This window comes from Rana temporaria, chromosome 2 (assembly GCF_905171775.1).
Source record: "Rana temporaria chromosome 2, aRanTem1.1, whole genome shotgun sequence".
Classification (NCBI taxonomy): domain Eukaryota; kingdom Metazoa; phylum Chordata; class Amphibia; order Anura; family Ranidae; genus Rana; species Rana temporaria.
The window spans coordinates 1431442-1444511 of NC_053490.1; the positions used below are offsets into that span (position 1 = coordinate 1431442).

The 13070-nt window shown below is 47.6% G+C and overlaps 1 protein-coding gene across 1 annotated transcript; it reads right to left on the reverse strand.

Moving 5' to 3' along the window:
• Window positions 1-265: 265 nt before the first annotated feature.
• LOC120928450 (olfactory receptor 51E1-like) lies at window positions 266-1631 on the reverse strand. The gene has a single exon (XM_040339550.1). The coding sequence runs from the start codon at window positions 1620-1622 to the stop codon at window positions 513-515; it is 1110 nt and encodes a 369-aa protein (XP_040195484.1). The 5' UTR covers window positions 1623-1631; the 3' UTR covers window positions 266-512.
• Window positions 1632-13070: the final 11439 nt, after the last annotated feature.

The window sequence follows — 13070 nt, forward strand, 5'->3', positions numbered from 1 at the left end:
CCATGGGCAGTCTTTCCAGCAGGATTATTATGAACATCACTTTAATACAAATTTGTTATTGCACTTGACTGAGAAACTTATTGCAGCCGCACCACGCTGCACCCCACCTACAAATTGTCCAAATGCCCCAGAGAAAAGGGTCAACATTTGGACTTATTAATCCGCCAACAATTTGATTTTTAATTCTGTGATTTTATTGAGAAATATGTGATAATAAAGTTAGTTTTTTTATCTTTACATTTGGTATATAAGTTGTCTGTTTACCGGTAGTCCTTTTCTTTCAATAGTGATCTGAACATCTAAGGATGTGGTGCCGCCATCTTGGAGGCCAGTCACTCGGCTTCTTCAGGAAGTGCTGCTTTTGTCTTCTATGGACTGCCTTGTCTCTGGCTGACAGCAACCCACATCCAATGACAGCAGACGTCTAGTTTATACCGAAGAAGTGTGAATTTGTAGATTTCAAAGCTCTGTTTCCTTCCCGATCAGTAGAAATTTCCTAGTCCCCTGATGTTCTACTTCGACTTGAACATTTTACTGAACAGTCTGCCGAGCCTGGTGCGGATTTGCTTTGTTTTAATTCCATAGATTAAGGGGTTAATCACAGGAGAAAACAGGAGATATATATTCCCAAACAGGACGTGAAGATTGGGGGCGGTGCTACTTGGAAAGCGGTGCACCACGGCAATGCCAATGAAGCCCATGTAGAAGACGATGACGGCACATATATGGGAGACACACGTACCGGTGGCCTTCAGACTTGCCTCGGCTACCACACTTACCACCATCTTCAGAAGTAGTAGGTACGAGATGATGATGAACAGAAAGTCGATGCCCACGGTTGAGAGGGCAATAAACAGGCCATAGACGATATTGATGCTTATGTCGGCACAGGCCAACTTCATGACCTCTTGGTGGAGGCAGTAGGAATGAGTTAAAAAGTTGTTCTTAAACAAGGGAAACCTTTTAAGAAGCAACGGTAGAGGAATCATCCCAGCTGCCCCTCTGGTTACAATGACCAAGGTGATATTTTTAATGGTCTTGTTGGTTAAGATGGAAGAATATCTAAGAGGGTGAGAAATGGCCACATACCGGTCTATAGCCATGGCCACCAGTATCCCGGATTCCAGGGCAGACAGGAAATGGATGGAGAACAATTGGGTCAAACACAGGTCAAAGACCATCTTCCGGTTATCAAACCAGAAGATCCAAAGCATTTTGGGCATGACTGTGGTGGCTATCAAGATGTCCAATACCGACAGCATGAAAAGGAAAATGAACATGGGTTCATGGAGCTTTTGGTCTACCTTAATGATATAGAGAATGGTGATGTTCCCAAGGATGGCGACGAGGTATAGTAGGGCAAGAGGAAATCCAAACCAGAAATTTAAGTCATCTAGATCTGGTATACCGCTGAGAGTGAAATCACTGATACCCCTGCATGTTAAGTTGAGTGGTTCCATGATGACCCTTGTCCCACCACGTCCAAGTACAGGTGGCTCCATGATGACCCGTGTGTTAAAATGTCCAGTCTTAGATGTCTTCATGATGACTTCCATCACAAAAGCCTCATCTTCTCCTGAAACAGGAATAACAAAACATTTAGGCAAGGCGTGACGAATCATCTACTCATTGGCAAACTACTCAAGGCATCATCTACTCATTGGCAAACTACTCAAGGCATCATCTATTCATTGGCAAACTACTCAAGGCATCATCTACTCATTGGCAAACGACTCAAGGCATCATCTACTCATTGGCAAACTACTCAAGGAATCATCTACTCATTGGCAAACTACTCAAGGCATCATCTACTCATTGGAAAACTACTCAAGGCATCATCTACTCATTGGCAAACTACTCAAGGCATCATCTAATCGTCTACTCATTGGCAAACTACTCAAGGCATCATCTAATCGTCTACTCATTGGCAAACTACTCAAGGCATCATCTAATCGTCTACCCATTGGCAAACTACTCAAGGCATCATCTAATCATCTGCTCATTGGCAAACTACTCAAGGCATCATCTAATCATCTACCCATTGGAAAACTACTCAAGGCATCATCTACTCATTGGCAAACTACTCAAGGCATCATCTACTCATTGGCAAACTACTCAAGGCATCATCTACTCATTGGCAAGCGACTCAAGGCATCATCTAATCGTCTACTCATTGGCAAACTACTCAAGGCATCGTCTAATCATCTGCTCATTGGCAAACTACTCAAGGCATCATCTAATCATCACCTCATTGGCAAACTACTCAAGGCATCATCTAATCATCTACTCATTGGAAAACTACTTAAGGCATCATCTAATCGTCTACTCATTGGCAAACGACTCAAGGCATCATCTAATCGTCTATTCATTGGCAAACTACTCAAGGCATCATCTAATCATCTACCCATTGGCAAACTACTCAAGGCATCATCTAATCATCTGCTCATTGGCAAACTTTTTGTGCTGAACTTTTTGGAAGATGCTCTGTGTTATGAATCGGGATGGCCAAAATTGAGAGCTCTTTTTTATCAAAAATTTCAGCGAAAATTGCGGGATTTTGATATTTTTTTCCCCATTTTTGGTGAAATGCTGGAATAGGTAAGTCGAAATGAATATGTTTTCCCTTCATCTCTGTCTCTAGTCCAAACTCCAGTGACCACACTGCCTGCACTTCTCTCTTTACTACTGCTGCCTTCTGTCCCCTCACCGATCCTCACAGTTTACACACCAAGTGGGCAAAAATGTCAGGCAACTCTTAGGATAGACCTCCAGCAGCTAAAGGACCCCTCTCCTCCCTGCCTGTGTGTCTCCTGGGCTGACAGAATTGTCCAGATTCACAGGAGAAGGAGCAGCAAGTGCAGCCGATCTGCTTCAGTAGAAGAAGCAACCCACAGCCTACAGAACTGGACAGCAGGAGACAGGTATACAGTCCACCACTGAGCACCACTGTCTCCTCACTGTCCACCCCACTATCCACCTGACTACTGCCCCCCATCCACTCCGCTACTCTCCATATCACCCACTGCCTCCCTGTCCCCCCCCACTGCCAGCCTGTCCATCCCGCTGCCCCCTGTTCACTCTGCTACTCGCCAGTCCACCCCACTGCCCCCTGTTCACTCTACTGCTCCCCATCCACTCTGCTACTCTCCAGTCTGTTTCACTGCCAGCCTGCCCATCCTGCTGCCCTCCATTCCATCCTGCTACTCTCCAGTCTACCCCAATGCCTCCCTGTTCATTCCGCTGCCCCCATCCACTCTGGTACTCTCCATTCTGTCACACTGCCCCCTGTCCATCCCACTGCCCCCATCCACTCTGCTACTCTCCAGTCTGTCACACTGCCCCACGTCCATCCCACTGCCCCCATCCACTCTGCTACTCTCCAGTCTGTCACACTGCCCCACGTCCATCCCACTGCCCCCCATCCACTCTGCTACTCTCCAGTCTGTCACACTGCCCCCTGTCCATCCCACTGCTCCATCCACTATGCTCTGTTCCAGTCCGCCCCACTTCCCCCTGTCATCCCGCTGCCCTCCAGTCCATCCTGCTACTCACCAGTCCACTCCACTGCCTCCCTGCCCACCCCTCTGCCCCCCCTGCCCACTCTGTTACTCTCCAGTCCACCCCACTGCCCCTCTGTCCATCCTGCTACCCTCCAGTCTACCCACTACCCCCTGTCCCCCCCGCTGCCCTCCAGTCCACCCCACTGCCTCCATGTCCATCCTGCTGTCCCCCCTGGCCACTCCATTGCTCTTCAGTCCACCCTACTGCCCCCTGTCCATCCTGCTGCCCTCCAGTCCAACCCACTGCGACCCTGTCCACTTCACTACTCTCCAGTCTACCCCACTGCCTCTCTGTCCATTTGGCTGTCCCCCTGTCTATCCCACTGATCCCCTGTCTATTTCACTGCCCCTCTGACCACTCTGTGGCCCCCATAAATCCTTGTGCCCCCCAGTCCATCCTGCTGCCTCCTTCCCTGCCCACCCCACTGCCCCACAGTCCATCTCGCTGCTGTGGGGCTCTTTGGGGTGCCGTGGTTAGGGTCGTCTGCTTTGGGGTGCGTTGGATATGATGATCTGCTTTGGGGTGTTGTAGACAGAATGGGCCACTTTGGTGTGGTGTTGATAGTGTGGTTTGCTTAGGTAGGGTGGGCTATTCTCTCCCACTGTTAATGCAATGTGACCACACCCTCCGTTCACCATCGTGTGCACAGCACGCCGCATTACTACTTTATTTTAGCCACCCCGGTTTTCTACATTTTTTACAATCCTATTGTCTATCATGTTTACTACAAAAAATCCCCCAACGCTGCAAAACCTGGACACCCCGGGTACTATGTTTGAAGTTCTTCACCCCCATCTTACTCTGAATTGTTATGCTAAACCATGTCTTTGCTATAACTGTACGATCATCACACAAGATGTACCGTCAGATTTGTTCCCAATTTCCATTGGAGATTATTTGTTGATGTATTCTGCCATTATGTTTAATAAAAAACTTTGAACAGAAAAAGAAAAATGCTGTGCGCCAGTAAAGTGTTTGGGTTTGGCTTAAAAGAAAAGGTGGCAACCATCCCTCCGGTAGCGAGGGGTTCAGCGTTCTGCCTCTCTCCCTAGTGGTCAGTTCCTGAAAAGAAACCGGGACAGAACCCACAGTATGGAGACCTCATTTGCCTAGCCGCATAGTGCTACCACTTCTTCCTCCACCAACACTACCACTTCTTCCTCCACCACCACTACCACTTCTTCCACCGTCCCTACTAGGGATGAGCCAAAACACCCCCCTGATCGGTTCGCACCAGAACCTGCGAACACACCAAATGTTCGTGTGAACTTTAGAACCCCGTTAAAGTCTATGGGACTCGAACATTTGAAATCTAAAGTGTTAATTTTAAAGGCTAATATGCAAGTTATTGTCCTAAAAAGTGTTTGGGGACCCGGGTCCTGCCCCAGGGGACATGTATCAATGCAAAAAAAGTTTTAAAAACTCACGTTTTTTCAGGAGCAGTGAATTTAATAATGCTAAAAGTGAAACAATAAAAGTGAAATATTACTTTAAATTTCATACCTAGGGGGGGTGTAAAGTCAGCATGTGAAATAGCGCATGTTTCCCATACATAGAACTGTCCCTGCACAAAGTGTCATTTCTGAAGGAAAAAAAGTCTTTTAAAACCGGACTTGCGGCTATAATGAATTGTCGGCTCTGGCAATTCAGAGAGAATTCATTCATAAAAAATTAAAAAAAAAGCGTGGGGGTCCCCCCAAATTCCATTACCAGGCCCTTCAGGTCTGGTATGGATATTAGGGGGAACCCCGCCGTCAATTTAAAAAAAAAAATGACGTGGGGTTCCCCCAAATATCCATTCCAGACCCTTCAGGTCTGGTGTGGATTTTAAGGGGAACTCCACCCCAAATAAAAAAAAAATGGCGTGGAGTTCCCCCAAAAATTCACACCAGACCCCTTATCCGAGCACGTTAACCTGGCCGGCCGCAGAAAAGAGGGGGGGGACAGAGTGCGGGCCCCCCTCTCCTGAACTGTACCAGGCCACATGCCCTCAACATGGGGAGGATATCCCCATGTTGATGAGGACAAGGGCCTCATCCCCACAACCCTTGCCCGGTGGTTGTGGGGGTCTGCGGGCGGGGGGCTTATCAGAATCTGGAAGACCCCTTTGCTACGTCACTGTGGAAGCCCAGTCTTCCCCCTTGCTGGGCTTCCCCAGTGACTCAAGAAAAGGGGTTGTACTACACTAGGTAGTGACATGGCGGACTTTCAAAGGCAACCACAGGGACATTTTTGGTTATAAAAAATATAGATTTAATTACAAAAATACAGATATACAAATAAATTTCAATAAAATATGTTGAGAAAAGTACATAAATACATATTCCTAAGCAATATTTTCGTCTCGCCGACGCGTTTCGCCTTACGGCTTCTTCAGGACGAGTTTTGAGATTTTATGACAAAAAGGTTTTGCTACTTGCATACGTCTGAAAAGAGATATAAACTTATATATAACTTATATCTCTTTTCAGACGTATGCAAGTAGCAATACCTTTTTGTCATAAAATCTCAAAACTCGTCCTGAAGAAGCCGTAAGGCGAAACGCGTCAGAGAGATGAAAATGTTGCTTAGGAATATGTATTTATGTACTTTTCTCAACATATTTTATTGAAATTTATTTGTATATCTGTATTTTTGTAATTAAATCTATATTTTTTATAACCAAAAATGTCCCTGTGATTGCCTTTGAAAGTCCGCCATGTCACTACCTAGTGTAGTACAACCCCTTTTCTTGAACTACTATTTCGGATGTGGGCAAATGTGAGTGCCTATGTGTTATCCCCCTCCCCCCTTTTTTTCTTGCTTCCCCAGTGACGTAGCAGAGGGTGCGTCAGAGGGGGCGGGGTCACGTGACGGGTGGCCCTGCCTCCCCTATATAAGAAATGTCACAACATCCTCCCCATGTTGAGGGCATGTGGCCTGGTGCGGTTCAGGAGAGGGGGGGGGCCGCACTCTGTCCCCCCTCTTTTCTGCGGCCGGCCAGGTTAACGTGCTCGGATAAGGGGTCTGGTGTGAATTTTTGGGGGAACTCCACGTAATTTTTTTTTTTTTTTTATGAATGAATTCTCTCTGAATTGCCAGAGCCGACAATTCATTAGAGCCGCAAGTCCAGTTTTAAATGTATTTTTTTCTTTCAGAAATGACACTTTGTGCAGGGACAGTTCTATGTACGGGAAACATGCGCTATTTCACATCCTAACTTTACACCCCCTAGGTACGAAATTTAAAGGAATATTTCACTTTTATTGTTTCACTTTTAGCATTATTAAATTCACTGCTCCTGAAAAAACAGCCATTTTTAAACTTTTTTTTGCAGGACCCAGGGTGTTCCGCGGCTTTTCGAATTTGCCGCGAACACCCCTAATTGTTCGTTGTTCGCCGAACAGGTAAACAGGCAATTTTCGAGTCGAACATGAGTTTGACTCGAACTCGAAGCTCATCCCTAGTCCCTACCACTTCTTGCTCCACTGCCACTACCACTTCTTCCTCCACCACCACTACCACTTCTTCCTCCACTACCACTTCTTCCTCCACTGCTCCTACCACTTCTTTCTCCACTGCTCCTGCCACTTCTTCCTCCACTGCTCCTACTACTTCTTCCTGCACTGCCACTACCACTGCTTCCTCCACTGCTCCTACCACTTATTCCTCCACTGCTCTTACCAATTCTTCCTCCACTGCTCCTACCACTTCTTCCTCCATGGCTCCTACCACTTCTTCATCCACTGCTCCTACCACTTCTTCCTCCACTTTCCCTACCACTTCTTCCTCCACTTTCCCTACCACTTCTTCCTCCACTGCCGCTACCACTTCCTCCTCCACGGCTCCTACCACTTCTTCTTTCACTGCTCCTACCACTTCTTTCTACACTGCCACTACCACTTCTTCCTCAACTTCTTCTATCACTTTTTCCTCCACTGCCACTACCACTTCTGTGCCAGTTATCCCCTCTCACCTGTGTCAGTTATCTCCTCTCACCTGTGTCAGTTGTCTCCTCTCACCTGTGTCAGTTGTCTCCTCTCACCTGTGTCAGTTGTCTCCTCTCACCTGTGTCAGTTGTCTCCTCTCACCTGTGTCAGTTATCTCCTCTCACCTGTGTCAGTTATCTCCTCTCACCTGTGTCAGTTGTCTCCTCTCACCTGTGTCAGTCATCCCCCTCACCTGTGTCAGTTATCTCCTCTCACCTGTGTCAGTTATCTTCCCTAACCTGTGTCAGTTTTCTCCTCTCACCTGTGTCCGTTATCTCACCTCACTTGTGTCAGTTATCTCCTCTCACCTGTGTCAGGTATCTCCTCTCACCTGTGTCAGTTATCTCCTCTCACCTGTGTCAGTTATCTTCCATAACCTGTGTCAGTTATCTCCTCTCACCTGTGTCAGTTATCTTCCCTAACCTGTGTCAGTTATCTCCTCTCACCTGTTTCAGTTATCTTCCCTAACCTGTGTCAGTTATCTCCTCTCACCTGTGTCAGTTATCTCCTCTCACCTGTGTCAGTTATCTCCTCTCACCTGTGTCCGTTATCTCACCTCACTTGTGTCAGTTATCTCCTCTCACCTGTGTCAGTTATCTCCTCTCACCTGTGTCAGTTATCTCCTCTCACCTGTGTCAGGTATCTCCTCTCACTTGTGTCAGGTATCTCCTCTCACCTGTGTCAGGTATCTCCTCTCACCTGTGTCAATTATCTCCTCTCACCTATGTCAGTTATCTCCTCTCACCTGTGTCAGTTATCTTCCATAACCTGTGTCAGTTAGCTCCTCTCACCTGTGTCAGGTATCTCCTCTCACCTGTGTCAGTTATCTTCCATAACCTGTGTCAGTTATCTTCTCTCACCTGTGTCAGTATTCTCCTCTCACCTGTGTCCATTATCTCACCTCACTTGTGTCAGGTATCTCCCCTAACTTGTGTCAGGTATCTCCTCTCACCTGTGTCAGGTATCTCCCCTCACTTGTGTCAGGTATCTCCCCTCACTTGTGTCAGGTATCTCCTCTCACCAGTGTCAGGTATCTCCTCTCACCTGTGTCAGTTATCTCCTCTCACCTATGTCAGTTATCTCCTCTCACCTGTGTCAGTTATCTTCCATAACCTGTGTCAGGTATCTCCTCTCACCTGTGTCAGGTATCTCCCCTCACTTGTGTCAGGTATCTCCCCTCACTTGTGTCAGTTATCTCCTCTCACCTGTGTCAGTTATCTCCTCTCACCTATGTCAGTTATCTCCTCTCACCTGTGTCAGTTATCTTCCATAACCTGTGTCAGTTAGCTCCTCTCACCTGTGTCAGGTATCTCCTCTCACCTGTGTCAGTTATCTTCTCTCACCTGTGTCCGTTATCTCACCTCACCTGTGTCAGTTATCTCCTCTCACCTGTGTCAGTTATCTCCCCTCACCTGTGTCAGTTATCTCCTCTCACCTGTGTCAGTTATCTCCTCTCACCTGTGTCAGTTATCTCCTCTCACCTGTGTCAGTTATCTCCTCTCACCTGTGTCAGTTATCTCCTCTCACCTGTGTCAGTTATCTCCTCTCACCTGTGTCAGTTATCTCCTCTCACCTGTGTCAGTTATCTCCTCTCACCTGTGTCAGTTATCTCCTCTCACCTGTGTCAGGTATCTCCTCTCACCTGTGTCAGTTATCTCCTCTCACCTGTGTCAGGTATCTCCTCTCACCTGTGTCAGTTATCTCCTCTCACCTGTGTCAGTTATCTCCTCTCACCTGTATTGGATATCTCAGTGTAGTCTCTCGTCTGTCTCTCTCCGGTAGGTGTGGGATCTCCTCAGTGACGGATCATTTATAGGGAACGTTGGGATCCCGGAGGACTCTCTGTGGTATAATTATGACTTCCGCTGCTCATTATGGAGTGTGAGGGTCTCCAGGGCCTGAATGACCTCCAGAGAAAGGAGATTTTTATACTGTAATAAAAGAATGGCGTAAAACGGATATAAATATATATTGTCACTTTGATCGTCAATGTCATAGTCAGCACTACCCAGCAGAATTTATTTTGACTGCCAAAAGAAACCAGAGCACCCCGTTAAGGTAGTTTGATGTCCATCTTTGTTGCCCCTCTTGTAGTAATTAAACCAGAATTTAGCTAAAATAACGAATTAAAATAAATAATAGCATTTCCACGGAGCCAGTGCCCCGCTCCACCAGACCAGCCTCACTCTGCCACCTCACTTCCAGGGACATAATGGGGTCCCACCATGCACCATGCTAGGTTTCTGGGGGTCTCCCTTTCATTGGTTTGGTCCCTGATTGTTTTTGGGGTACTGACCACTAGGGAGGGTGTCAGAGGTCTGACCCCTCACTACCAGAGGGCCTGTCACCCATGCCTGGCACCACTCTCTGCTGTCCGGCTGCATTTACATTCCCACCAGTTAACAGCTAGCGGCTAACAGAAATCCCCCAATCGCAAGTAGCAATGGTCACATGATCATAAACCCCACCCCTGCCTCCCGGCATCTGAAACCCCTTAAAGCAGTGGTTCTCAACCTTCTAGCGCCGTGACCCCTTAATAAAATTCCCAAGTTGTGGGGACCCCTAACAGTAAAATTATTTGCGTGGCAAGACAAGTAATTTGCGCCCCTAACCCACAGACATTTAGCGCTTATGGTACATTTTAGGATGTATCACTCTCTTTGTTCTCCTTTCTTTCCCTTGTAACTCTCTCTATCCTAATTTCTTGTTTTTTCCCCCATCCCTCTCTCTAGCTATCTTTCTTGTTATTTCTCTTATTCTTTCTCTCCCTTTTCCTCTCCCTTCCTTGTATTCTCTATTTTTTTTCCTTCACTTACTCCTTGGTGGGAGGCCACATGAACATACCAGCTGGGAGGCTACAGGCTCCAAGGACAGCCCTGCTGGGGGGCCACAAAAGGCTGGGAGAGCGGTGTGGGCTTCAGGAACAGCCCAGGATTCGGTGACCCCTGGCAAATCATCATTTGACCCCCGAGGGGGTCCCGACCCCCAGGTTGAGAACCACTGCCTTAAAGGGTCAGGCAGCACCTGCGCCAAGGGGTTAAGTAACTTCAGAATAGACTTTTAACAGTTAATAAAACTTTACTGGATATATTCAGCATTACAGTCCAACAGTGTGAAGCACCCTCTGGTTAGTGAGTGCTGGAAGTGAGGATTTTTGACAGGGTAGGAAAATTTGGGCAGGCCTAGCTGGTGGCTAGGCCTGTTTGTTTTCCTTCTGGGCTGGGAGAGGCTCAGGGAGAGTTGGGTGACTGACAGGTGGCATCACCATCACCTCCATTTTTCTTTCTAGAAGGTCCTGGAAAGAGAGGAGGGGAGCATAGGTGGAGCTGCCTGAGGAATCTGGGGAGTCTTGACCAATCCCCAACTTGGATTGGCAGGGGGCAGGCCTCCTTAAATACCCAGGGTCAGCCCAGCTGGCTAGGCGTTGTCGGGTGGGAGAGCTGGAGTGAGAGAGTGTGGAGTCTGTCGGGCCCACAGGGAGTCTTGGGGGGGGGACCCTGGGCTGGGGCTCGGGTGCATCCAGGAGGAGTGAAGAGATCCCGGAAATCAGAGGCACATGAGAGAGTGGAGAGAGGACAGCGGGAGAGAGAACTCTAAAGCCTCGTACACACGGTCGGTTTGGTCCGCTGAGAATGAACCGAAGTTAATTTTCATCTAACCAAACCGACCGTATGTATAGGCTAGCGGTCTGGTTTCCTTCGGTCCAAAATTTCTAAACATGCTTCAAAACCGAACCGCTGGACCGCTGGGCGATCGGACCAAACCGATGGTTAGTACAGAAAAGCATCGGTTCAAAACCCGCGCATGCTCAGAATCAAGTCGACGCATGCTTGGAAGCATTGAACTTCGTTTTATTCAGCACGTTGTGTGTTTTACGTCACCGCGTTCTGACCCGCTCGGATTTTGGACTGATGGTGTGTACGCACATCAGGCCGCCAGGCCACTTCAGAGGTGAACCGCTGAAAACGAAGCGACGGACCAGTCTCATCGGTTTGGTCCGACCGTGTGTACAAGGCCTAAGAGGCCAAGAGGGCTGGTGAGTGAGCACAGACGGGAGGACTGGGGAGCCACACCTGAGAGAACTGGGAGTTTGAAGCTTGAGATGGGTGCAGACCCAGAAGAGAGGACTGTGGAAAGGGCAGTGGAAAAGGGTCTTTGCAGCCAGGCTGGCACAACTTTCAGCAACCACTACGGGAGCATGACTACAAGTGCAGCAACAGTTTTTCCCTAACTATCTAGATCCAGGTTGCCCAGTGCTTACCCCCCAAGGTGAAAGTCCATAATGTGGAAGAGGCCCTAGGTCCAGGTGGATTCCCTTGAGGGTACTTTGCCTGCTGCTGTAAGTCACATCCTTGTGGTTGAGCTGCTTGATCTTCCCATGCAGCTATGACTGAGATCCCCTGAGCAGAGCCTTCCCCCCTTTTATTAGCAGCACAGGGTGGAGGGGAGGGCTCAGAAAAGCCCTGGATAAATACAGAACCCGAGTTAACCCTTTGCCACCTGGACCTGGAGTACCTATCTAAACAACAGTGACATTTCCAAGCACCTATTTAGTAGAAAGAGAGGGTGGGACTTTTAAGGTGCCAAGTTATAAACACAACATAGGTATAAAAAATATCAAAATGTATTTAAACATAATTAAAATCATCATAATATCATCATACAAAATCCATGTGATATAAAGATTGCAGTTACTCCTTGCTCTACATGTTTCTCCACAACAATGGCTTCCTTGGGAGACCCTTGAAGAGTACTAGTGCAGCATTATACTCTTCAAGGGTCTCCTGAGGAAGCCATCATTATGGCGAAACATGTAGAGCAGGGAGTGACTGCTATCTTTATAACAGATGGATATTGTATCATGGTATTATGATGATTTTAATTATGTTTAAATACATTTTGATATTTTTTATACCCATGTTGGCCCGGATTCACATACATCGGTGCATATTTATGCCAACGTAGCGTATCTAATATACGCTACGCCGGCACAGCGCACAGAGGAAAGCACTGGATTCACAAAGCACTCGCTCCCACTCGCTCTTAAAGATACGCTGGGTTTCCTCGGCGTAAGCCGTCGTAGGTGGAAGTGGGTGTGAGCCATGCTAATGAGGCGTGACCCCATGTAAATGATGGGGCAAGCGTCATAGAAGTACTTAAAATGAACGGCGCATGCACCGTCCCGTGGCCGCATCCCAGTGTGCATGCTCAGAATCACATCGGAACTACTCCCTAAGATACGACGGATCACTGCCTACGACATGAACGTAACCTACGCCTAGTCATATTCACGTACTACGTAAACGACAAAAGATACGACGGCTTGTGTTCCTTGGTCCATACCTTTGCATGACTTGCGCCTCCTATATGGGGAATAACTTTACGCCAGACGTACGACTTATGCAAACTGCGTATATTATGCGTAAGTACGTTCGTGAATCGATGTATCTCCCTCATTTGCATATGTGCATAGAAAATCAATGAGAGCGACAAATGTGCCCAGCGTAAATATGCGCCCACGATACGCCAGCGTAGGAAAGT

What these genes read in the sequence shown, in the direction of transcription:
- LOC120928450 (XM_040339550.1), bottom strand. Translation starts at nt 1,622, where the DNA reads ATGATTCGTCACGCCTTGCCTAAATGTTTTGTTATTCCTGTTTCAGGA.